The 26037-nt window shown below is 50.2% G+C and overlaps 1 protein-coding gene across 1 annotated transcript in view; it reads right to left on the bottom strand.

The window, feature by feature from the left end:
• Positions 1-12050: 12050 nt before the first annotated feature.
• The window catches only part of SLC7A5 (solute carrier family 7 member 5), a gene marked incomplete at both ends in the record, with an annotated part of 30343 nt that continues 16356 nt past the window's right edge, over positions 12051-26037 (bottom strand). The window contains 8 exons of the mRNA XM_079541521.1: positions 12051-12106; positions 13744-13921; positions 14723-14872; positions 15326-15422; positions 15975-16078; positions 17130-17253; positions 18543-18587; positions 19282-19387. Of these exons, the coding sequence (XP_079397647.1) occupies positions 12051-12106; positions 13744-13921; positions 14723-14872; positions 15326-15422; positions 15975-16078; positions 17130-17253; positions 18543-18587; positions 19282-19387 (860 nt within the window). The remainder of the gene's footprint in view (positions 12107-13743; positions 13922-14722; positions 14873-15325; positions 15423-15974; positions 16079-17129; positions 17254-18542; positions 18588-19281; positions 19388-26037) is intronic.

Below are 26037 nucleotides of genomic sequence, written 5' to 3'. Positions count from 1 at the left end.
TACTGCTGTTGCTCTGTGTCCATGGCTGTCAAGCTGCACGTGGACACAGAGGATCACAACTGCCTGTTGTTCTCAGCCCTGTTTTCCGTCCATAGACAGCTTACTAGCTCTCTTGTTAAGAATAATCAGTGCTCGGTGAGCACCTCGCCAACCCTCAGTTTGTATTGAAGACTGTTTCATCACAAAACCCCTGAATATATTTGGGAGAGGAGCATTCATCATGGAACAGGGAACACCAGCACCACGAGGATGATAGCCCTCATTGCATGACGGCAGACAGGGGCAGACTTGAATTTGGACTTTTCAGTAAACTGAGCACCAGACCTGGGAGGCAGAGACTCCCTGCAGTGGTGTGACATCGCCAAAGGCATTCCCAAGGCGTGGTGAACCCAGTGCCTGCTGCAGATGGTTGGAGCCCCCCAGAGAGGCCAGATGGGAGCATTCCTCACCCTTCTGCACTGCCCAGAGTCTGCAGTTTTTTACAGCGGAGGAGGTGAAAGGACAGAGCCTGACCTTTACCATTTGATTTTCGCCTACCTCAGTCCTGATAATGTCAATGCTGATTGACTTAATTCTACTGTTGATTAAATTAATCGTGTTTTGTCTTCACAAAAAGCCACTGCCCCCAGTCTGACCGTGACTGGGCCAGGTTGTCTCCTGCTGCCATCTCCTTGAGCTGACAACTTTTCCATGCTGAGCAATGCATTGCAGAGGGATTCAGTATGTTCTCCTACTCCAGTTCAGTCAGGTTTTGTTCGCCCCTCAATAAAGATAGCTCCATGCATCCCTTATCACGTTAAACATTTGCCCTCGGGCAATGCTGACCCTGACAAGATTCCTTGTGGTCTTGCAAAAGAAAAGAAAATATTGATTCATTCTCACTGGCTTAGAAAGGTAAACCTGGGTATATCAACCACTCCTTCGTGAATAGAAGTGTTCTCCTAAGGTGTTGGGCTGCCGGGGCACAGCGAAGGGGCTGCCTGCTGTGATGGGGTTTGTGCTTTGTGAGATAACATGCATGGAGCAAACGAGCTGCACGCTCCATGGGTGCAGCAATAGCAAACCCCAGAACTCAGAGCTCCCTGCAGGGATGGTTGTCTGCATCATGAGGTGCAGGTAAAACAGGTTGCCCAAGGAGGCTGTGGATGCCCCAGCCCTGCAGGCATTCAAGGCCAGGCTGGATGTGGCTCTGGGCAGCCTGGGCTGCTGGTTGGTGACCTGCACACAGCAGGGGGTTGGAGCTGGATGAGCATTGTGCTCCTTTGCAACCCAGGCCATTCTATGATTCTATGATCCTTCCAGCACATGGCAGTGTCTTGTGTACAAACCCTACCACAAAGACACAGGCCTATCAGGCTAGATGAAAACTCCAGCAGTTACTATGATCCTGTTTGTAAAAGATGACATCACATCCACTTCTGAACGAGTTTCAGAGCATTTTCACCAACAGGATGCAGTAAGTAATGGTTCCATATCTGTCTACCTACTTTTTCAAATAAAGGGTTTATTTTTAACCTCCAGCTGCAATCTCGACTAGTATCTCTTAGGGGTGTTCTGTTAATGTATGTGTTCTCTCTCGGAAATAACCATCATCATTTCCTCCGTGATGTCATTTCTCACACTAGAATAAAAGAGGCACACAGGAAGGTGAAAACCAGACATTGGTGATATGTTACATCAGGCTTTTTTTTTTTTTTTTCTTTTCTGTGATGTTCAAACGGAAGGCAAGGCTTTCTTATGAAGAACTCCACATGAAAAACAATCTGACACACCACAGATGATCCATTCTTGCTGATGAAGCAGAGCAGAATTGGGTCCCAGTGGAAAACCAATATTTGCTCTGCTATCTGCTGCTTGCTCTGCGCTGCTATCTGGGCAGGATCACAGTGGGGAGCTGCGTTTCTATGGTGGCTGTTGACACTTGGGCCAGCTTCGTGTTCTCCCACAAGATAAACTGTCATGTTGTGGGGAATGAGCAGCAGCCCATCTGCACGGGCAGGGAGCTGGCTGCTGAGGGATGCTGTGTGTATTACAGCTTTCTGTCACTGCAGATCAGATGAATACATGGCACTGGGACCTGGAGATGCTCTGAGATGCTGGAGATGCTGGCAGTTCTCCCCAGGCACGGGCTCACCTGCACAGGGCTGAGCTGCAGGCGCGGGCTGGTGTTGGGTTCCTCATTCCTACAAGATCCCTCAATTCTTCCCCTGTGCCTGCAGGGCAGTGGCCTTTGCACCTGTGGTTATTTGCTGAGGGGAGGCAATGAGACAGGCAATGAGACAGGCACTGCTCAACCCACCAAACGCAGTGGGGAAAATCCTCTAACCCTGAGTATCAGCCTCAACACCCAGGAAACAAAACCCAGGCGGTGCCAGCAGCTTGGCTTGGCCTTCAGAGCTCTTCATGTGTTCCCAGGTGCTGCAGAACGAACGTAAAGGCCACAGCCCCGATCCTCCTGCCCCCACTGTGAGTTAGCTGCAAGCCAGCTCCTGCCATTGCTCCTCTGCCTACTGCACCACGACCTGGCATGGATGTAGATCCCAACGCACCTTCGCTCCTTGATCTAATGTGGGATTAAGCTCCATTTTGCGTGCCAGGCCAATTTTCTTCTTGGTTTCCAATTCCCTATCTCCTCCCAAGCACCTGGATGGAGTTCAGCAGTCTCCAAACTAACTCTGCCCCAGGGAGGGAAGAGAGAAGCCTGCCCTGTGCCTGTGGTTTCTTTTTTGGAGCACAGAGACAGGAGATCAGCCCTCGTGCTGATACTCAGAGCAAGCATCCCCAAATCAACACCAGGACTGGTGGCACGCAGTGGAGGGAGCGAGCTCCACAGAAAGCCTGGAATTTGTGTAATAAGGGCGAGGAAAACCACATGAAAGCATCCTTCCCCACCTAACCCCCTGCATGAATCAACAGAGCTCTGCTCTCGCAGTGTTCTTGGGCTGAAGCCTTTCCCCATTTCCCCATTGTCTGGGCAGGGAACAGGTCACGGCAAGCAGGCATTGAAGTGGCTGAGGTTTGTAAATTGTGTTCCTGCAGGAGATCCCCTTCTGAATTCCACTTTTGTGATCCCACCATAGCTCCAAATTTGGGGTGAAGGGCTCCATTCCTGCAAGCGCAGAGACCCAGGTGGCACTGGACCCATGCAGCAAGAAGAAAATCCTATAGAAGATGATTCTCAAGATTTTTGGTCTTATCATCTGCCTGGGTTCGCTCAGGTTCCAGACTGTTCAATCAGCAGAAGGATTTTTCCATCCCCAGATATTCCTTCCGAAACCAAAATGTTACCAGCGACGATAATTTCCAATTACGCACAGGTACTGCTGTACACTTGGATTAGTGTGGCTTTAAATAACCCTCTTCTAGGAATTGGCACTTTGTGCTCATTCAATTATTCTCCCCACCTGAGGAAGGAGGCTCCAATTAGCAGCTGGTCAGCCCAGACCTCCCTGTTCTGCACCGCAGCTCCTGCTCCTGCCCCGTGATACACTGCCTGCAGCCAGCACGGATGTTTGCAGCAACTGCACAAGAGAGCACAGCATGTGAGAGCTCCAACCCTTTGCACCACGGAAAGGCAGCACCTCTTTGAAAGCAGCTTTGTCCATCTGGGCTTTTTTTCGTAAGGAGACACAAAGCTGGCAAACAGTGAAATGCCATTCAGCAGGAGGGGGCTGCAGACAGACAGACGGACACGGTGGCATTGGGAGCCAGCAGCCCAGCGTGCACCAAGCACGAGATGTGGTGAAGCCACATCTTAGAACTACAGAATTGTGCAGGTTGGAATCACTTCTAGGATCCTCAGGCCCACCCCACTGTGCCCACAACCACATTCCTCAGTGCCACATCGCTGCAGTTCTGGGACACAACAAGGATGGGGATCCCCTCCAGTCCCTGGTCTCACGGTGCAATGTCCCCCTGCCACGTTCCCTTGAGGTCCTCACACCAGCTCCTCGGTGCTTTGCACTCTTGATCTGCCCATAGCTCCCTGCTGCAGCTGTTGCAACCCCAAATGCCTTCAGCTTGCTTTACTCAGCTCAGATTGCACATACAGTTGGGTTTATTACCTACATGCAGTTGGTCTGCTGACTTTGCTTGATGAAAGCAGGGGCCAGCAGCAGCCCCACTGCGAGTCCTTGCAGGCCCAGCAGCTCTGCGTGCCCTTTATGACAGCAGCTTTGGTCCCTCCTGGCCTGCAAGTACAGCACACCCTCCAGACATTGCCTTTTGTGTTAGCTGATCTGCTGACTTCAAGACAGGACGTGCAGCAGCACCTCACCCCACACCTCATTGCACCACAAGCCCAAATACCTGCGATGCCCAGACCTGATTTATGAGCTCCCCCAGCCAGGAGGGATGAGCTCCTTGTCACAGCGGCCACTGCTGCTCCAGACAAGTGGAGCAGGAACCTCTGTGAGCTCCGGAGCTCCTGCAGTCGTTGCCTGGATCCGCCAGGAACTCAATCCAAGTGGAGAACATGTTTGAGTTCCCACCACGCAGTTACACTTGCAGGGTTTGTACAGGCGCCTTGCCACGTCCGCACCATTTGCTTATGGCACACAGCGTGTGCGAGGCTCTGCACATTTTATTTTTATTACTCATTTTGGTGAGGATGCCGCTGGCTGCTCTGGAGGCTGTGAGTGCTGCCATGGTGCTGTTACAGACAATACCTCATTTCCAGCAGTCTGGGGAGGTGTTCGCTGATGCCCGGCTCACAGCTTGCATTGCGCTGGCACCACGCACAGACAGAGCATGGGTAAAGACCTTCAGCTCTTCCAGCAGCAGCCTTAGAAGTCAGTCATCTGCTCTTATCAGAGCCCTGGCGAGTGCATTTCTACCCCTCCTGCATGTCCCTGGCACTGCTGGTGCTGTGCTCCAAAAGATGACAAAGCAATGAGTGATGACAGTGCGAGCAGAGCAGCAGGAGCACAGCACAGTGCTGGATGGTCAGAGGAGTGCCCAGGCTGCCAATCTTCTGAGAGACACCTCTATTTCATTAGGAGACATGGAGGCCGCTCCTCGTGGCTCCTTTTTGTTAAAAAAAAAAAGGCAGAACTTCCACTGTTTCAATTTTAAGAAGACAATTTTGTTCTCCTCTTTACTTTGCTGCAAGGCAGTTGGTCAATGCCAGTACCGTTAATTTTCCTCACACCTGGATCTCATTTTGCTACGTTAATTTACCCCCCTCAAAGGCTCTAGCCACAACCCCTCCTCAGTTCCTTTCTTTCCTTCCCATTTGTGCCCTTGAAACATCTCCCAGCGCATCACACCCTGCCCTCAGGCTGCCTCCTCCCCTCTGCAAACACATTTATTTGGTACCTTTCATCTTGTACACAAACCTTCAAATAAATTACTGGGTTAATGCTTTCTGCCAGGCTTGCCTCCAGCTCACAGAGGTACTGCTATGCTGCTTCATCCATCCTCGGCGGCAGACCCCCCAGCATCTCCATACCACTTTGGTTTTGGGGAGAGAAATGGGAAAACGTTGATCTCCATGTCTGATGTGCTCCAGGGCTGCATTCCCAGCCTTCTCCTCCCATCACAGCTCAGCCCCATTCCCACTCAGCCCTCCCAGCCCTGGGAACGTGGACCTCAGCACTGCTGTGCTTCACAACAGCCCCTTTTCTCCTCTCCTTTTGAACTCTGGTGCAGGCAGACTTCTGGTCTCACCAACATCCTCTGCCCACAAGCGTGTGATGAACATCACAGTGTGCTGAAACCTCTTCCTGCCTTTGTGTTGGGGTGAGTGAGGCAGCTTTGTGCTCGGGATGGACGCACAGAGTAACGTCACAGAGCAGCACTGCAATTCTGCTTTTTGTTTCACGTGAGATCCCTCACTGGATTTCACACAGGTCACCAGAAGCTGTCAGCTCCTACCCCATCCCAAGGCTGTCTTTCTGCCCGGGACGCTCTTCTCTCTGTCTCTGCTTACTGTATTCCCTATCACAGCTTCTTGCAACTGCTCCAGGCCATCCCTGCACCCTCTGCCCACCCCAGCACTCCGTGTGCCCCCTCCCACACCATGGACGTCACCACTGGGCCATGCATTGGGCTGCCTACCAGGATCTTTCCAAGTCTCCAAACTCAGATCTGGAGCTTTGCTTCCAAGCACCACGCTTCATCTGGCACAGCTCTTTGCACACGCTCCCTGCAAAGCTCCAGCTTCGGAACGTCTCTAAGCAAGGCTGTAATGAACACAACACAAATAACTCATGTCATTTCTCCACTGCCACCTTCCCTGCCTGCACAGCCCTGTTCAGAGCCAGCTTCCCGCAGGCTCCAGCCCCATCCCGTTCTCATGCTGGTGGCAGCACTGTGAATGCAATGTTTGCTGAGTCTTATCAGGGTTTATTCTCTCTTCTGTTTTCCTTCTTTGGCCACAGCTGTCACTCTGTGAGTGATCTCTTATAAATCTGGTGGCACACGCTATTCCGCTCCCTGCCCACGCTGGCTTTTAGAGATGTTTTCCTTAGATTAATACCTCCACTGAGCACCTCTAACGCAGCAAGTGCCCCTGGTTGCATACAACAGCCCTGAAATGCCCTCATTTCTGCACCCTGACTTCCTCCTTCACTTCATATAAAGCAGAATGTTGCTGCAGCAGCTGGGGTTGCTCTGAGGTGGCTGCAGGGCTCCATGCAGCACTGCCACCACTCTCTCCAAGCATTACTTTCTGCAGCAGATGCAATACTCACTCCTGAAGCTGGGGCTGCCTCTTGGGAGCTCACTAACCACCCCCACCCAGTTGGCCGCAGTGCGTAAATCCCATATCAATGTGTGCAGCAGCACTGCTGGGCTTGGAGCTTCATTCTGTGCCCACCTCTCCCTGTTGGTGTCTGCAAGAGCATCGAATGAGAAACCTCAGCCCCATCTTCTCCTATAGGGCAACAAAGGTGGTGAGGGGTCTGGAGCACAGGCCATATGAGGAGAGGCTGAAGGAGCTGGGAATGTTCAGCCTGGAGAAGAGGAGGCTCAGGGGAGACCTCATTGCTCTCTATAACTTCCTGAAGGGAGGTTGTAGTGAGCTGGGGGTCGGCCTCTTCTCTCGTGTCGTTAGTGATAGGACCAGGGAATGCTTTCAAACTATGGCAGGGGAGATTCAGGCTGGACATGAGGAAGTATTACTTTTCAGAAAGGGTGGTCAGGCACTGGAATGGATGCACAGGGAGGTGGTGGAGTCACTGACCCTGGGGGTGTTCAAGGAAAGGCTGGATGCTGTGTTGAGGGACGTGGTTTACTGGGAGCTGTTGCTAATAGGTGGACGGTTGGACTGGATGATCTTTTAGGTCTTTTCCAACCTTGGTGATTCTATGATTCTATAGTTGGTGCCCACAGTGGCACTCCTCACACCTCCACCTTTCCGTGTGCCTCCCATCACCCATTCCCCATCACCTTCATCTGCGTTAGGCCCAACCAGACACAGGGATGTGCGCGTGAGAGCAGGAAGGGCAGAGGGACCTCAGGACCAACAACACAACCTTATGCGAAAGGAAAAGAGTTGGAGGCAAAGACCAGCAACGGGAGAGTTGTAATTCAGCTTTCTTTGTTAAAAAACAACCGACAAAACAAAACAAACAAAAAAACCAACAGACAACCCAAAACATAAAACAACCCGAACACGGAACAGGTTTGTTAACCACCGACATAAAAGAATCAAGAAATACTAGAAAAAATACATGGTGGGAGACATTTTGTTTTACAAGGCAGTTTGATGGCGTTCCCATTGGTGGAGCAGCTCGGCCAGCCACTGAACTGCTGTGCCAATGGGACACAGACACTGTAAATAGCATCGACTGTAGAAGTATTAAGACTTAAAAGATATTTACCCCTTAAAAATAAATAGAACGTCATCTACAGCAACATTTAAATTAGTAATTTTTTTCTTTTCTTTTCTTTTGCAAAGCAACCAAATGCAACAAAAAAGGTAAAACAGGTGTGTAGATTTTCTGGAGGTCGAGATAACTCTTTCCTGCTTAAAAATAAAGGACAAAAATATGAACTTCAGAAGACAGGTTGCTCGGAAAAGGCAGCTCATTCTCCAGCAGTGACTCTCACCATTGTTCCACAGGTCAGCACCGGGTCCACGTCCCACCACAGTCCCTCTCTGCAGGGCTCTGGGGGGGGGCACGGGCCCCGCTCTGTCCCCTGAACAAATGGGGACATCTCTTGGGGTGTGAAAGCCATCCCTGTGCAGGACCGCATGGCACGTGGCAGCCAGAAGCCTGCACTGAGACGGGTGTCACCGATGGAAATAGTTACGATGTAGATATAAAGTCTCTTTTAGGCTACTTCAGAATTAATTCAGTATTTTAAAAAAATATTTATTTATTTTTTTTTTTCCTTTTCTCGTTGACGCTCAGCAGCTGGGGGAAGCATCACCCCTTGTAATGCAAGGAGCTCAAAGCAAAGAAAAATCCTCTGGACATGGATTCCTTAGGGATGACCTAACCTAAGGGACATCGCCAACCGCCACGGCTGGGAGGAGGGCTGTGCCATGCCAGGGGCTACAGCAGACCCTGAGCAGCGTGCAGCCCCCACCCCGTTGCCAGTTCCAGTTTGGATTGTGTAAACTGGGAAGAAACTTCCCACTCATGGGCAAAGCCAGCCATGAGGCTGCAGCTGCTTCTGAAGCAAGCAGCAAAGGACAGCCCTGTGGCAGCTCCAAGCTGAGGGCTCAACCATCACAGGACCACCTCCCATCCACACCACGGATAGACATGGGACTGTAATGCAGGGCTCTGGGGACCTGCTGACTCTCTGCACAGCTCTCAGGCTGCCCTTCCCCAGCTGCAGTGTGGCTTCAGCAGCTTCCAAAGGCAAAATCCCAGCAGGGTCTGGCCGTTCTGTGCCTTCCCTTTGGATGTCTTTGGGAACCAGGCTGTGCACAAGCTGCTGTCCCACCCAGACAGCCAACGTGTTGTGTAAGGACAGCACACAGCTGTTTGCTTCCTTTTGGATTGTTATTAAAGCCTGAGAGCGCTGTGGCCATGGCTAAAGGCACAGGCAGCAGCAGACAGAGGAAACCTTCCTGCAGGGCCAGCAGCACCGCACAGCTCTTCCCATGGTGCTCAGCACACAGAACAAAGCCATTCTGCACCAGCTTCCACCCAACGGGTCTTGAAAGTTTGTGCAAGCACTGGAGCCCCTTTGAACTCAGCTGTGCACAGATGGGACTGCTGGAACACAATGGTTTGTTTACCAGAGCAGGTTCGTGCTCAGGAAGAGGAACCTGAAGCAAAGCCATGGGCTGTGGCCTCCTCTGAATCCCATGGGATGTTGTTCCATAACACCCACAGTGCTGGGACTCCAAAGACTCACAGCCAAGCTTCATGAAGAGCAGCAGGGCTCAGGGCTCAGCTTTGTACAACAGTCACTGCACAGTAATGCTCACAGGGACACGACTACAGAGCCACGGCCACTTACAGCTTTCACCCCTTGAAGAAATGGCTTTAGTCACATTTTCTTGTTGAAATGAAATTTGGTCTTATCTCCTTATTTATCACCTCCCAGATCTCTAGTGTAAAAGCCTTCTCTACCAGCCATGCCACCAAGCTCTACCAGTGGGGAATGAGCAGCCTCTATGAACCAGGGATATAAGAAATCAGGCTTTGGGAGGGCTGAGATGTGAGCTGGTCCAATACAAAAGTGGTGTGAATTTGTGCTGGTGCCTGGTTGGGTTTCTCCCTATACCTCTATTGCTGTGGAAACAAGGTCACCGCACAACGTGCAATGTCAATGCCAGAGGCAGCAGGTTTAGTAGCACAACAGAAAGATCCTTAGCAGCAAGTAGAAAATAATCAACGTTCTTAAAAAGCAAGCGAGCGAGTTAAGGTTTTAATTAAGATCAGTTAATAAAAAAATAAATCTCAGTGTGACATCTCCTCTGTAAAACCAGTGTGAAAGGGTCACCAAGAGGATATCGTTTGTTGATGGTCTTCATCACTGATGAAACTCATTAAGAGATATGCCCAAACCAAGCAATCCCCACACGTCTGGGAGACTTGGACCCATTTCTGAGCTCTCTGTGGATTGGTCTTGTGATGCAAGTTAAATCTGCTGTAAATCAGTACTCGACTTAATTCTGCTGGTTTATATTATTAGCACTGAGAGTCCCTAAGTTCAATCCAGACCCTGCAGGAAACCAGTCCTGAGACCGCTGCAGCCAAAACCTGCCAAGACCAAAGGGGAAGGGGAGAGACAGGTTTTTCCCCTTGAAGCAGGCCATAAGGAGCGACCTCCCATCGCTACCCTGCAAAAACATCAGCCTTCAGCTGGAAGAGGACTCCTCGCAAAGAGGGGAAACTGAATTCAGGATTTGTATAGCTCATGACCTTATCTATGCAAATGTCTCTCCATGGGTGCTGGCTCTGAGATGCTCCAGTTCATTGCACGTAGGTCCCTGAACAGCCATGCACTGGCCAGAACTTTGGGTACTTCTGCACTGCAGACATACCCCAACCAGCTGCAATTCTCCATAGGTCAGCTCGAGCAGAGCTCTGTGTTGACAAATGTGAAGCATAGCAGAGCTGGGCTGGGTATCTCTGCACTGTATTGCCACGGAATAAGCACGTGGCCACAAAGGTTTCAGCGTGATGATTGTCTCACCTACTCCTGCCTTAAAGCAAAGATGCATGCCTGGCAAAGCAGTAGCAAGGAGCTGCACGTAGACACATGTGGGACATAGCTGTGGTCACTGCCACACACGCTGGGACAGAAGCTTAAATGCTTTTTTTGCTGAAGAGCTTCTTAAAAGGACAAAGCATGAGCTAGTAGTACCATTGGTGTCCTTAATGCCTCTTCTCCAAAATGACTCTATGCTAAGAGGAGAGAATCCAGTAGACAGCAATTGCTCTTGGAGGATACCAGCTTCCAAACAGCTTACTTTACAAAAGTATGGTAGAGAAAAAAAGAATCAACAACCATTTTCTGAAGCACAAGCACAAAGAAGATTGTAACAGAGACAAGTGCAGCTTACTGGTGGGGAAAAGATGCATTTGATTTCTAATTGACTATCACCTGGAGTGCAGAGGCAATATGAGCCACTTCTTCAAGAAGCCTCCAGTCCTGGCTTCCTTGAGCAAAACAGCAGACCAGGATTAAAGCAGGCCCCAGCCATTTGGGGTCTGTGCCCTCTCCTACTCCCCAGGCCCAGTTGGTCCTACCTCCCATGCAGAACCCAGGGAACAAACCAGGAGAATCCCACCCATATTTTATCTTTGTAGTTGGCTTAGGGGCATGCACTGATCACCCTGAGGGCAAGGACAGGGCAAAGCAGGGCTCACCCCACGTTGGATGACATCTACATGAAAACAAGGGTGAGCAAGCCAAGGAACCGACCTCCTGCAGTTCCCTGGGCTCACTGGGAGCAACAGGGCCTGCTCTATCCCAGCGCTATCACAACGGGGCTCAAGGTGGGCATTTTTGAGAAGGGCATCCCAGCAATCTGGCTCAACAGCAGGAGACGGTTTGGAGCCGAGAGCTACAACCACACAACAGCCGGAGACCAGACAGCCAAGTCCTCATTCTCATTTCTCTGACACTAGTTCTGCTCTGCCTTGTCTCACCTCTATCCATCACCACCAGTGGCACTCCCTGCACAGAACACAAAGCACCAGTAGCACAGATTTAGACGTGAGCTTGCACGTGCGTGAGAGCCAGCACCAGCCCAAGCCCTCAGACAACCCTTCCTCCTCATCCACCCCCTGACCAGGCAGGGCAGGTTGGTTAGGCTCATCGCTCTTCTTACTAAACCCACACAGAACTGAGGTACGGCCCTCAGTCTCACACGCACAGAGGCTGACTGGATGCACAAGAAGTCGCCAGCAGGAATTTCTCTTCCTGGCCCACGTTGGTACCAAGAACTTCTCAGGCGGCAGCAGGAGGGCTGGAGGAGGCAAGGCAGAGCAGGTGGCACCGTGTCAGACACGAAGTTCTGACGGGGTGCTCCAGTGCTTAGGTTTTGTTGATGAAGGGTCAGAAGTGTTTTTTCTCCTTGTGTCGTCTTAAAACAATATTGTGCGTTTCCTCAGGCTGAACGTCTCTGCTTTTCCTGCTTACGATTCTTGCGGAACCACCTCCATCAGTTTCTGGCACATGGCTGTTGCGTGGACTACGGGAGAAAAAGCAAAGTACGGGTCAAAGAGATTGCATACAGAGGGCCTGGCATATTTATCTTGGTCTCAGTTCACAACTCTTTGTCTCAGAAGAAGCAGAGCACGCTCCTAGCCAACCCACTGCCGTTCTGAGCAGGGTTAGTCCAAGTACAGTGTAAAGCTGAGAGCAAACAAACCACAGGCTGCTCTCCACTCCTGCCTAGAACTCGAGCACGTAAGAGTGGGAGCTTTGCTCCTGCAGATGGATGCTGCACTGCCCTGGAACCACTCGGCACCAGTTTCTACTTGCATGATGACACAGTAACTGCATTTGAATGCCAGAGCTGTAAGCAGTCCAAACAGAGTCAAGCACAATAGCAGGAAGGGGCACAGGCCAAAGCGCTTCCTTCCAATTTGGAAAACCTTAGCAGTACATGCGTGCACCTTCTTTAGACCTCGTTATTTTCCCAGCATTCATTATGGTGGCTGCTATCCAAGCACACCTTTCTGCTGCTTCCCTGTTTGGATGCCCACAAAGCAGTCTTGCCAAGGAAAACCAGCAGCAGTTCTACAAGCACGCAAGCAGAGTCAAACTCAGATTCGTTGGAGGTGATCAAATTATTCACAATGTATATTCATATACACACTTTTAAAGTTCACTAAGTTTCTAATGGGGCGTCTGCAGGATTATCACTGTGTGTTCCTAGAGATTTTCTGTCTTATCCTTAAAAGCTGTTGGTGAGGGGAAATTAATTAATACAGTCATTTACCACCTGGGCACAGCAATAACGGCTCTTCCAGGAACTGAGCCTAATACTCAGAATAATAAAAAAAGTGAGGGAAAAAAAGCTAAAAATAAAGAATTACGAGTGCTGAGCACCGTCAAACATCTTTTTCTTCTTCATAAAAAGCACCCAGCTGAGGCTGGGCATTTCTACACGTCTGCTTTTCTGGGTCAGCCTGCTGCACGAGGGCTGGGAGACAGATGGGAGACCTCAGTGCTCGGGCAACACGGACTGACTTTCTTGATGCAGTTGTTCAGACAGCAGTTGCCTGTGCCAAGCACAGCCTTTCCAGCCCTTCAAAATACACCGTGTTGGAAAACCTTACCCAAAGATGCCTTAAAAATAAGCCTCGTAAGAGAAAACATCCAGTGGACAAAGGGTTTTCTCCTCCCCTTGCTCTGCTGTCACATTTGGATGTCAAAGGGAGCTCTGACTGGAATAGATGCTAGCGCTGGCTGAGCGATGAAGTGGGACTAATTTTGATCTGACAGCAGTCAAATTTAGGCCAACTGTGCTCAGACTGCTGAGCTGTTATTACTTTTCCCTCCCAACACCACTCCAGAGGTATTCTCTGCTGGCAAAGGCTTGACCCTGTGCTCTTACAAGGGGCAGAATGCAGTAACGTGCTCATTGAGTTACGCTCCACCGCAGATAATTGGCCCAAATTTTGCAATTATCACAAGGCAAGGTGCACTTTAGGTACTTGATAGATAAGGTAATCGTCAAGCTAAAACTTGTTGGCGCTCAAAGCATCGATCAGAGCCAAGGCTTTGGGAGTCCTCACTGCACAAACAAGAGCCGGCACTGCTAGCTGCAGCATGCTCACCAGAGGCACTGCTGCACCCCTGCTCTGCCCTGGCAATACTTACAGATACCCTGGAGAATCCACTTGGGCTTGTTTTGCCACCAGACCCCAAACAAATAAAAAGGAATCCCGCTGAAGATGATGGCAAAGCCGATCCCGCATTCCTTTGGTGTCATCCAGAAGGAAACAGCAATGAGAAACAAGCAAGCCAGGATGAAGAAAATGGGCAGGCAGATGTTCACCTAAACACAGACCAAAGAACGGGTAAGAACTTATAGCAGGGGAAGAGAGAAAACCATTCTCGAATGATTCCTTGTAAAAAACATCTGAACTGACAGCATCAAATGCAGCAGCAGACGCAGCACGAGCCATAGAAAGAGTTACTCTGGGAAGGCGTCAGTACAGGTCGGGGAGTTTGTTTCTCTCTGGCCCCCTGTTGCCTGGCAGAGACCTGAGTGTGCTCTGGGGGATGAGTGAGAAACATGCCCATAAGGAAGGCAGACATGCTTGTGGCTGACATGGTCTTGGCCTCCTCCCAGCTGGGATGCTGCGCTGCCAAGCTGGCCAAGGACAAATAGAACAGAGTTCTCATCTCTGCAGGCGTGGGTTTGTCTACTTTATTAAATCATTTCAAGTGAATTCCACGATGGTACAGAGCGTTTCACTGAGAGCCACAGCCTGGGGAGCATGCTGGTCACTGAGAGCTCTGTGCTGGGCCACCCCACATCTCTGCCACCCAGAGCATCCTTCATCCCCAGGCTCTCACAGTCACAACAGCTCCTCACCTCCTGAATAGCGAGTGCACCCATTCTCTTTTGGCAGATTTTGATGTATCTGGGACACCAGCGTTAACTACACAGCTCATGCTTCCATAGCTTTTCTCCTGGTGGCAATACATTTCCAATTCCACTCCCTTTTCCGTACAGGAAAAGCAGGTGAAGCCTCTGACAGGTTTGAAGGAGCTATTTCCCATGTTTTCTCTGAGCATAAATGAAAAAGCCCAGCACTGGGAAGACCTGAAACAGTTCCTGCACTGCTCATACCTTGATGGGCCTTTCCAGCTCAGGCTTCTTGTAACGCAGCCACATCATGCCTATGATGGCCAAGGCCACACACAGCCAGTTGAAGAAGCTGAAGAAGTTGATGACTGAGAAAATGTCATTGGAGAAGGCGTAGAGCAGGGTCATGACACACTGCATCCAGAAAAAAATAAAGCCGTTAGCAAAGGGAAAGGTAGGCAAAACCTCATGTATGAAAGCAACAAACGCGAGAGTTGTCTGCCAAGAAGAGAATCAGGTTGATCATTTTTTTGACTCATTTAAGCTATTTTCAAATGGTGCTTGGAATGATTACTAAACAGAAGTGGAATCGCAGAATCATGCAGAATCACAGAATGGCCAGGGTTGGAAGGGACCTCAAGGATCATGAATCTCCAACTCCCTGCCACATGCAGGGCCACCAACCTCCACGTTTAATGCTAAACCACTGAGTATAAGATATGAAGAGAAGAAGGACCTATCCCCTCTCACAGCAGCAAGCAGAAATGGCTGCACTTGGAGTCCTTCTCCAAATGATTCATTGGGATCCCATCCCCGATCCTTTTCTCAATACCAGGCTGACGCTCCCCATCACACCCCAGGGCTCACCGTAAAGACGAGGGATGGTACAGGAGTGAGAAGCCTCGGGTGAATCATGGAGAGAATGGAAGGTAGGTGTCCTTCTCGGGATCCAACGAAGAACAGCCTGAGGGACACAGAGCAGCTATCAGCACCGCAACCTTCAGCTCTGGGCTGGGGTTTGTCTTCTGGGTAGGGATGGCCCAGAAAGATGTATTTATGTCCTCCCTTCCAGAGCAAACAGTTAAGTGACTTTCCTAAGATAACCTGGGGGAGATGCATCAGACCTGAGCCCCCTCAGCCCGTGTCCTGCCCCCATCCTTTCTGCTCGCTCTGGAGGAGTTCTCAGCCTTGAAGTTTCGTAAGTTTCTGGTTTTCATTACACCCACTTTCTCAGGCAATGCCAATGAGCTCCAAGCCTCTGTTTGTTTATGTTTTAATTAACTTCAACAGGACTTTGCTTGAGGAACAGAAGACTCGGATGACTGCAGGCTCTCTTTTTAAATCAGATATGGTTTTATTTTTGTTTCTATCATTCCCCACATGGCCTCCAGACCCTTCAGATTTTGTGTCCACCCACAGCTGCTCTGGGAAGGACAACTGTTCCAAACCCACAGGCATCAAGCACTGCTTGTAAACAAAGCAAGAAACAAAGCCCAAAACTCAGCAAGAAACGTACCGGGAAGAGGTGAAGAGGGATCCATTAACGGATCCAAAGCACGATAAGCCCACAAAGACAGGTATGATCCAGGACATGACACCAAGGTGATAATTCCCAAAGTCCTAAATGGGGTCAACAAGAACAGTACATCACACCCAAATGCCCAAGAGAACTCATGGCTGCCTACAAAGCTGTAACGCTTGCAGTAATCTGAGCAGCTAACTCTTTCCCTGAGAACTGAGAGGCCAGATTGATTGGAACGGTTACCCAAAAGCTCGGAGCCAAATGGAAGTAGGTTCAGCCATTCAGATGTTGCTAATTGCAGGCATGGAGCTGAGTGAGGACACTGAAACACAGCCCCTTATAAACACAGTGACATGGAGTCGTAGCTTTGAATTACAAACTCACTCACACTGCAGTCCCACGCCACCAAGTCATGTCGACTTTGACAGACATGCAAAGGAACACAATTAGAGTAACGCAATGCAGGCTGCTGTTTCATATAGTCATAGGATCATAGGATGGCCTGGATTGAAAAGGACCATAATGGTCACCTAGTTTCAACCCTGCTGCCACACGGTGGCTTGCAGGCTGGAGCTCTGTGCTGACCAAAGGATGGAGCTGTCACCTGATGGCCCATACAGACCATCCTGGGTCAGGAGATTCCCCCTAAAGCACCAAACAATCCTGGTCACACACAGTTTTGCAAAGTCATGCTACACCACTCATTTCTGAAGCAATCAGATTTCTGACCTCCGTGACATTTTAATTAATGGAGGTATTCTTTTTGCTTTCTTAATTGTAACAAGGAAGATACAGAGGGAGAGAACAGTTCAGTCCACTATTGTCTGAATGACCTTTTCCCATAAATATCACGTTCCGGTAACTGATGATAAGTCATGGGGCCAGCAGCAGCAACCTGGGCTATTTCTGAACGAAGAGCAGTGTTAACTGACCCTCCTTCCCCCATCTGTGATTAATCCCCCTGGTATCATGCTATTCTTCCCTGCTCTGTCACAGTTGCTCTTTATTTCCCGTCAAACAACAGCTTATTTATTTATTTTATATGCAGCCACCGTCAACGAGGGACAAAGTAGGAGATGTATGCAGAGATTGTAAGTTCAATTTAACCAGCCCTGGAAGCCAGATGAGTCACATCAGAAATGCACCTACCACAGCCACAGCTTCGGACGTCAGCATCTGCTCCGTGGACAGGGTTGTGAAGTAAGCCAAGTTTGTCAGCACATAAACCAAAGTGACTACAGGTAGTGAGATGATGATAGCCAGAGGCAGGTTTCTAGGAAGAAAACATCAATTGTAAGGCAGCTCGAGCTCAGGAGACAGCTGCTGACAGGGAGAGCTGAAGGCTCACACTGCAGCCCTCCTGCACTCACTTCGAGCTGGCAGGAGCCGTTCTGCTCCTCCATGGCTCTCCAGCATACACAGTATCTCAGTCACACTGCTTTCCTCCAGAAAATGGGAACAGCCTGGTGCTGACAGTGAAGGATGATGGCAGAAGGGGGTTTTCTTACAGAGGGAGACTCTGGCTGTCTGGGCAGGCAGTAATCCACGGTCACCGTCACAGCAATCAAGTAAAACTAAAACCTCACAGCTCTTGGTAGCTGTAGCATCAGCACAGTCATCCTCTTTGGACAACGGATGTGCATTTGTGCTGGTGGCTTTTTTGTGGGGGATGGAAAGAGCAGGGGTTGAGTTGGCTGTTTTTAAGCTCTAATTCTATGCAGCTGGTTGAACTCAGAGAAAATGACTTCAGCGACAGGTTGAGTGGAGTTGCAAGATTGAGGCTGCGTTGGTACAACCGTGCCTTTCCCAGCAGCCTAACCTCATCTGTGAGCAGAAACTGAAAGAGGAAACCCTGCTTGATTTCCCCACATAATTGGTCCAAAGTCACAGGTGGTGAGACTCAAATGCCATGGCTGCATCCAGAAGACAAGAAAAGTACTGCAGACTGCAAAAACTTCCTTTAACTGCATTAGTCAAGAAAAGAGCACACCAATCTTAGCTCCCAGCAGGCACTAATCTCCACTGGGGCCAGCCAGGAGCGGGCTCTGATCCCAAAGCCTGTGCTGATGGGAGGGCTGCACCTTCCCTACAGGCAGAATGGATCTATCAGCGATGCTCTGCTTTGGTGCAGCCCATCCTCACCTCTCCAGCTCCCTTGGCACTGCCCTGAATGGCACGAGCAGTGCAGAAAGCAGCCCGTTGCTCTCGACAGAACAGGAAGAGCACATGACAAATGCATGCCTGCACATTGTTGTGGGAGTTTACACAATAAAGCAATAAAGCTGTAAGTGCCTCTTCCTTGCCTATAATTCTGAGGGGTGCCATGCCAAGGAAATAGGACTCTCCAACAACGCAGATAATATCAGCAGCACGGGAATCCAGTGTAAGCAACAGCCCTTCTCAGACAGAGATTATAATTCCCCTTCCCTTAATCCAAGGCAGAACAATGTCATTAGCCTGTTTCCCTAGAAAGAGGGACTTAAGCTTCTGGGCTGATGAACAACCCTTAATAACACATAACAGGGACAGGCACGAAGTTTCCCTCCCAGGGAAGTCACCCACCTGTAGGGATTTATCATCTCTTCTGTAACAAAATTCAAGTAATTCCTGTAACGTGAAAAGAACAGCAATGAACTCAGGTTAGTAAATAAAGCCCTTCACCCCTATCTGTCTACAAGGGAGTTTTAGGTGGGATAGAATCCAGATCTTGCTGTAAAACTGGCAGTGGGTGATGCCTAGTTGCAAACCTGCAGAAATGCAAGCCCTGGCTGCTGTAATTTGCACCACGCTGCCAGCTGCCCTGCCAGAGGAAAGGAGAGCTGGCTGCAGGCTCAGGGCTGGTGGCAGGGTCAGCCTCTGGGCAGTGTGATGGCTTTCACTGCAATTTGAGCAGCTCCTTGGGCTGCTCGGTGCTCAAGGGGGCTGACAGTGATGTCCCCCAGGAGTTTGGTGCTGCCACGGATGGATACGGCAGTCTCCCCGCTTTGCCATACCTAAACTCATCTGTTAGCATACAGTCAGCGTCTGCTAAGGGATTCCACCCTCCTGCTTTCTTCTCAGGAAAGAACTCAAACAATCCGTCATCTGCTGCCTTTCTGCTGCAGTAAAGTGGCTGGAAATTGCACGTGAAGAACAACTACTAACATTACTAGGGGAACCCAGAGCATCCATCTGCCTCACTGCCCTGGTAACAACAGAGAGTGGGAAGGTCCTGGATGATGCTCCTGCAAACACAGCCTAGGGACAAGTGGAACAAACTGGAGTATTTAACACTAAGAAAAGGAAGAGGGCTGCGTCTTACCATCCTCCATAGGCAAAAAGACCACTGTACAAGGCCAGCACGATGTTCCCCACGCCCACTTTTGTGTTTTCAAAGGAGTGCTCAGGAGTCAGGCTCGTCACATCACCTACGGAGGAAAACAAGACGAAAGGATTGATGCCAGACACCCGATGATCACACTGCTGCACTCTGGTGCTGTGTTGGAGAGCACCTGCACCCACTCAGATTGCGCTGACTCCTCCAGTTTTACAGTGCTTGATTCAGTTGGGGTAATGCACCAAATAATCGGGCCCAGATCTGCCCTGTTGAGCAGCAGGCCATTAGCAAGCAGTCAGACTTTCTCACACAGCAACGTGCTATCACCAAGGTAATCTCCCAGCTATCTCCCCATGAAGAAAACACTCTGGGGGCCTTCCTGCTGGAAGATGCTAAGCAAACAGACATGGTTGCATTGTTCTCTCAACTGAAGGCTGCTTTCGTTCGATAAAAACCCCAGGATTTCCTCCAGTTCCACCTGATAAAGCAGAGGGTTGTGGCAATGGCTTTGATTGTGGGAAGTTAGCTTTTTTAGGGCTTGAATATCAGAAGTTAGCTCCTTTAGGGCTCGAGGATCCAAAGTTCCTGTTATGGAGCTGGCTTTTGAAACAAGAAGCCATTAATAGAGGACTCGATTGTATACTTGGTCACAACTCCCCCAGTGCAGCCAAGGGTTTATTTATTTTGCTTCACAACACTCTGCAGCTGTTTTGTTCCCTGCCTTTTGATGTGGAGGCTCCGTGCTTGCCCCGTTGGCGAAGTCACGCTCCCTTTGGTGCCCTCAGTGAGGAAGGAAGGGGAGCAAGCAGGGCTCAGCACCATAAACTGCATCCAGACTGCAGCCACAGAGCCCTGGCTGCACGCAGGGAGCCCCCATCAGCCCATGTGATTCCTCTTAGGGCACAGATCTTTGCTAATCGCCCAAGCCACTGCATCATGTGGCAGTCAGCAGCGCCTGCAGCTTATCTCTTCTGCTCTTAGCATGGGGTGCCCAGCCCTGCAGGTGGGGAAAAAACAGGGTACAAACAACAAGAGGAGTTTTTTTGAATTCTTGCAGTATTTTCTTTCCCCCTTACACTGGGAAGTTTCACACTGGAAGTGCCACCAATAGCTCCGTTTGTGAGGGCAGATAAAACAAGGATGCCTTCAGGGACCTTTAAACATACAGCACTACGTTCCCAGCAGAGAGAAAGGGCCAGGCTCTGGTCTGCTGGGGGTGCTTCCCTTTGTGGCATGTTGCTAGAGACTGCTCCAAACCCATGCCAGTGATGTGAAACTGTGACACAGAGCTGTCCTACATGTGGGAGCATTGCATCCCTTGCTCCATCCTTTCCATCCCAGCCATTGCCCATTTCTCCCTCCCGCTGAGTCCCACCCAGAGCTCAGCACCCTCTTTTGCTACACATCTGCTGCTGGGAGCAGCATTACAAAAACAAGTACAAAAGCAGGGCAGGGGGGCAGAGGAAAAGAGGGAAGCAAAGAGATCAGGCAGTGCTGTGACTTGTCTAGCATCAGCCAACAACAATTACAATTAACCAAGCTGACGGAGGCTACAAAGCAGGGCCCAGCTGCCTGTTCCTGAATGAAACGAGGAACTGAAACAGGAGAGCTGTGTGGAAACGCAGACTGATGCAATGCTGCAAAGTTTAACCTTAATTCTTGGCTTATAGAGTTCAGTCACATCATCTTAATGCAGCATTAATGCTCTGGCCTGGCTCTGAACAATGGAGCTGAGGTGGGTGTGCATGGCATCACATTCTGCTCCTTCCATCCCACAGCCTCAGCTCTCCTTAGTTTATTTTCAGCACCTCCTGAATAATTACCAGCCTAGTTCTTTCCAGGTCTTTTGTTATGGGAATAAGCTACAGTTTTCGTTAACAGGGATTTTAATTAGTTGCTGGAATCACATGCTGATGGTGTAGGAGAGCTCTGTGGGCATTTCAAACAGCCCTCGGGATGTCTGCTCCCAAAGACCTGCTGACCTTCTGTTCTCACATTTGCTCTTCTGTCACACCTGCAGGTTTCACTCTGTGTCTCCCCAGCCTCCCCAGGCTGTGTATGGTGCCATCAGGGAAGGGCTGAGCTGGCACAGCTGCCCAGAAGGGGAGAAGAGCACAGCTGAATGCAGCATCACGAAGCAGCAGGGAATGGCAGGTTTATTCCTGGGCTTCTGAACAAGCCCACTCTGAAGATGACATCTCAGCTCAGAGCTGTCCTTTCAAAGCTCCATCCTGCCCTGCCAGGGACAGTAAATGACTTGTGCCTCATAGCAGTGTGGTCACAGACACAGCCAGCACCACATCTTGTGGTGAAACAAACCAACCGACCATAGACTGCCAGAAAGGGATGCCAGCTGCCTTTCTAGGTGGGCTAAGCTTTAAGAGACAGCGGGTGAGCTCCGACTGCACCCACCTGGAGCTGACTTTGCTAACAGAGCCACCCCATCACCAATTAGTCAGAGGTTCAAGCAGCTGTTAGACTCACTCTTGGAAGAGAAATCCATCAATCTACATTTGCTGCAGAAGATCTGGAGGCTGAAAAAGGTGCCAGGAAGAGCCTCCATGTTCTTAGGTTCACCCACAGGCGACTGCTCTTGGGCCATGGCTGGAGACTGGGGATACTGGGCTGGGTGGTGCAGCTCAGTCCTTCTTACCTCCTTCCTCTATCACAGACACTTTCCCACCCTGCTGTTCAAAACAGAGGGATGAACTTCTGCTCCAGACAGACACTCCATCTTGCCCTTTCCAGCCCAAATGTGCACAACTCAAGCCTCTAGGCAGACCTGGGATCAAATCAACGGGTACAAATTTGCAGCTGAGACTGCCAAGCATGGCAACGGCTGTGCAAGGGCTTTGTGAGCAAACCCATCCCAGGCTGCAGGCAGGGGTGTGCTCTGCTCATCCCCTCAGCTCCTGCATCCATTCCATCCCACCGCCAGCTGCTGGGAGCAGGCAGTGCCCTGCCCGTGCCTGGCACCCTGGTGCTCTGAAACCTGGTTTGAACTGGCTGCTCAACCGCACTCTGCTCTACAATTAACCAAATTAAGGTAACAAGCTCTGACAGAAACCCCATTTGCTGATCTTGCCAGCTGCCAAGACTCTGGTAATTGCGCCAGTGAGCAATGGGTCACCTGGGGCCTCCCAGCAGGAGGGCCCTATTTCGGTCCATGCGCTGCATGTTCAGACCCTTCCTGTGAGAACGTTCATTGGCACCCCAGTCGCGTCCGCTCCAGTTTTAATAGTGCAGTAATCCTCTATTGCAGAAAGCAGTTAACCATAATTATTTTTAACTTGCCTAAACGGCGAGGAGAAGGAACACAGACAGCTAGAGAACTCAGCAAGGAAGGGGGGGAGGGTATCACCCTGTCTCCCTCGTGGGGAGAACAGACAAAGAGGCACGTGCTGCATATACAAAAAAATGTATTCACTTGAGACGTTTCCTGAGCCAAGTGCAGCTGATAGGCCAAAAAATAAGGCAGCAAGGAGCACGCTAAGGCCAGGAGCATCCCCACAGCTGCACCCAGCACGTGCCCACTCGTGCTTCCCTTATGGCAGCCACCGACCTTCACACCGCTGCTCTGCCTGTGCAGCTATCAAACTTGCATCCCACTCTGGCCCAGCTCATGGGTGTCTGCATACAGTCTGAAAGGCACCATTGCAGATCTAGCACTAGCAGAGCATCCAAGGAGAAGGCACAGCTCAGGGGTTACACTCCTGATTCTCACTGCTGGCTGTGGACGAGTTATGACACTCCTTATTTCAATTGCTCCCTTCTATCTTACGAAAAATGCCTCTCCCAGAGCAAGGAAGCTTTGTAAATGCTGTTCACAAAGAGCTGTTATTTCTCCTTTGGGTCTGCGCTGCCAGATCTGCACCCACACAGCACACTATGAGGTCCATTGAGGCATTCAGGGCATCCAGAACCTGCAAAGGAGTTTGCTGGAGCTGTGTTCATAAGCTAACCCACCACCACGTGTTCCTAAACTCTGCGACTGCAGCCTGATCTGCATGGGAACTTGCCTAAATCCATTTGCTTCAGACAGAAATCTTCCTGAGCAGTTTTTGGAAGCCCCAGAACTCACACTGCACAGTTTCTCTCCAATGCTCATTTGAGCACTGGGCTGGATGAGACTCTGTTACCTTTTCCACCTCCTCTCCATCCTGCTGATATCATCAAAAATGTCCCCACTCTCCTCCCCCTGTGCAAACACCTCCTGATTTTCCCAACCTCCGTGTCTGCCAGCTTAACATCTGCTGATGAAAAATAAATAAGCAGATCCAAAAGCAGCATCAGGGGCAGCCAGGTGTGGGCACAGAGCATGCTGTGCCTTGTCCAGGAGCCAGAAGCAGAGGCAGTGCAGAGAGCCTGGACAAATGGGGTCACTTTGATCCTGGGTACAATAGGAAAGGTGTTTCCTCAATGCCCCTTGTCCACCCCTGTCAGAGCAGATGAACAGCAAGGTGCTAACCCCAAACAAACCTCCCAGGGGGTTTCCAGCCACTTCCCATAAGCTTGGCTTTATTTTGTTTATATGCACAAAGGGTTCAGTCCACATCCATAGAAACTTGTGATTGGGAGTGAAACAGAAAAATGTGCCACCTGACCAGATAGAGGGCAAAGAGGGGCTAGCTACAGCCAACCGACTTCATAAGCAAGGCAGCCAAGAGCACTTAGGGTGGACAAATTACCTGCCTGTCTCTCAGACCCCTAGCATCAGACACCCAGGCCATTAATTACAAAGTCATTAACTGTGGGAGAGGATCAATGTAAAACACAATGCACATACAGAGCTGCTGAATGCATCAATACACATCAGGCACGAATGAATGCTTCTGATGCAACCAAAGAGACCCAGACAGAGATGCAGAGAAGCAAACAGCAAATGCCGAAGTGTTAGCTGCTCTCTAGTTAAATACATCTGCATTGCTGGGATAGCTGCACTCAGACAACTGAGAAGCCAACAGAGCCTCTCCTGTCAGCTGCCTCACCATCCACCCAGCTCCCACCAGCTTGGAACAAGACCACTAAGATGGTCAGAGGGCTGGAGCACCTCTCCTATGAGGAAAGGGTGAGGGAACTGGGCTTGTTTAGCTTGGAGAAGCGAAGGCTGCAGGGAGACCTCATGGTGACCTTCCAGTACTTGAAGGGAGAGAATAAACAGGAGGGGGAATGGATGTTTGTGAGGGTGGATGGTGATGGGACAAGGGGGAATGGTTTTAAATTGAGACAGGGGAGGTTTGGGTTGGATATTAGGAGGAAGTTCTTCACACAGAGGGTGGTGAGGCACTGGCACAGGTTGCCCAAGGAGGCTGTGGATGCCCCATCCCTGCAGGCATTCAAGGCCAGGCTGGATGTGGCTCTGGGCAGCCTGGGCTGCTGGCTGGTGACCTGCACATAGTAAGGGCTTGGAACTGGATGAGCATTGTGCTCCTTTTCAACCCAGGCCATTCTATGATTCCATGACCAAAGCAGAACAGCATAGCATAGCACCAACCTGCCGTGCCCACCCAGCCTCAGCGTCTGCATTCACCATTTAGCTGAGGGTGAAATCAAAGATTAGAGAGCCAGAAGCCCATAAAACATAATTGTGTTGTAACAACCCTCCAGCTAACGTTAAGATGCCTGATTAATCCCCGCCATGTGCTTGACGTGATTTAGAGGTGCAGAATGCTGGCAGCCTTCCCAGCCCATTCTCTCGTGCTCTCCTTCAGTGCAGCCTTCCACTCCCTGTGCCCTCCGTTAACAAGAGGGTGAGTAAGGGAAGCACAATGGCGTTCCTTCAAAGCTTGATCTTAGGAAAACATTTGTCTGAATAATGAAATGTGAATTTCTGATTGCCAATGTAACAAGAAACAGCACGGGCAGCTGCAGGGCACTCTTCTTGCAATCTTTTGTATAAAAGCCTCAGCCCCAACTTGCACAGGTACAATTAAAAGCTGGAGGAATGTTTACTATCTATAGGCTTTGTCTCATCACCAAAATGGATCTACAGTGCGAGTTAGTCACCATACAACTGAGTGAACACCCATCTGGCTTGGCTTTGTCCTCCAAGCTCATCTCAAACACCCGCAGGCTCCATCACCAGAGGGTTCCCATGGCGCAGGTTGGGTCCTAGAGCACAGGCACCCTGCCTGCATCACTGCATCCAAACTCAGCTATCAATAAGGCAGGTCATAAGGGATGGGGCAGAAAATGAGAAAGCATCTCTTTGTAAGACATGTCCTCGATATCCATCACATTGGCTCTTGGTTTTGCACACAAGAGGTGATGAGAACTGGTCAGAAGGAAACCTAGGGCAGCCCTGCCCTCTGTGCTCAGAGCTGCTCTCCCTCCTCCGCTGTTTGCCGAGTGCAGCCCCAGCTCTTGGTGTGGATTTGGCTTTAAGGGGCTTTCCTTAGGTACTCAGCTGCTATTACTACTGGCAGAGGAAAAGAAAATCTCAAAGGAATCATAGAATAGAGCTTGGGTTGGGAGGGACCTCAAAGATCATGATGCTCCAACCTCCCTGCTGCATGCAGGGCCGCCAACCTCCATATCTAACAGTAGACCAGGCTGCCCACGGCCCCAGAAAGACCTGAGGGAAGGAAAGCTTAAGAAATTTAGAGAAAGAACTAGCAAAATAACCTGGCTGGGTCTTAATTTCTGCACTTTCAGAAGCCCTCTCGCATTGAGTTTAAAATTTGCCACCTTTAAATCCCTATCTGCAAAGGGCAATACTGGTGTAGGGAGCGCCAGCGCTGG

This window comes from Tetrao urogallus, assembly GCF_951394365.1.
Source record: "Tetrao urogallus genome assembly, chromosome: 12".
NCBI lineage: Eukaryota > Metazoa > Chordata > Aves > Galliformes > Phasianidae > Tetrao > Tetrao urogallus.
Note: the sequence above shows the minus strand (reverse complement) of the source record. Positions and strands in the feature narration are given on the sequence as shown.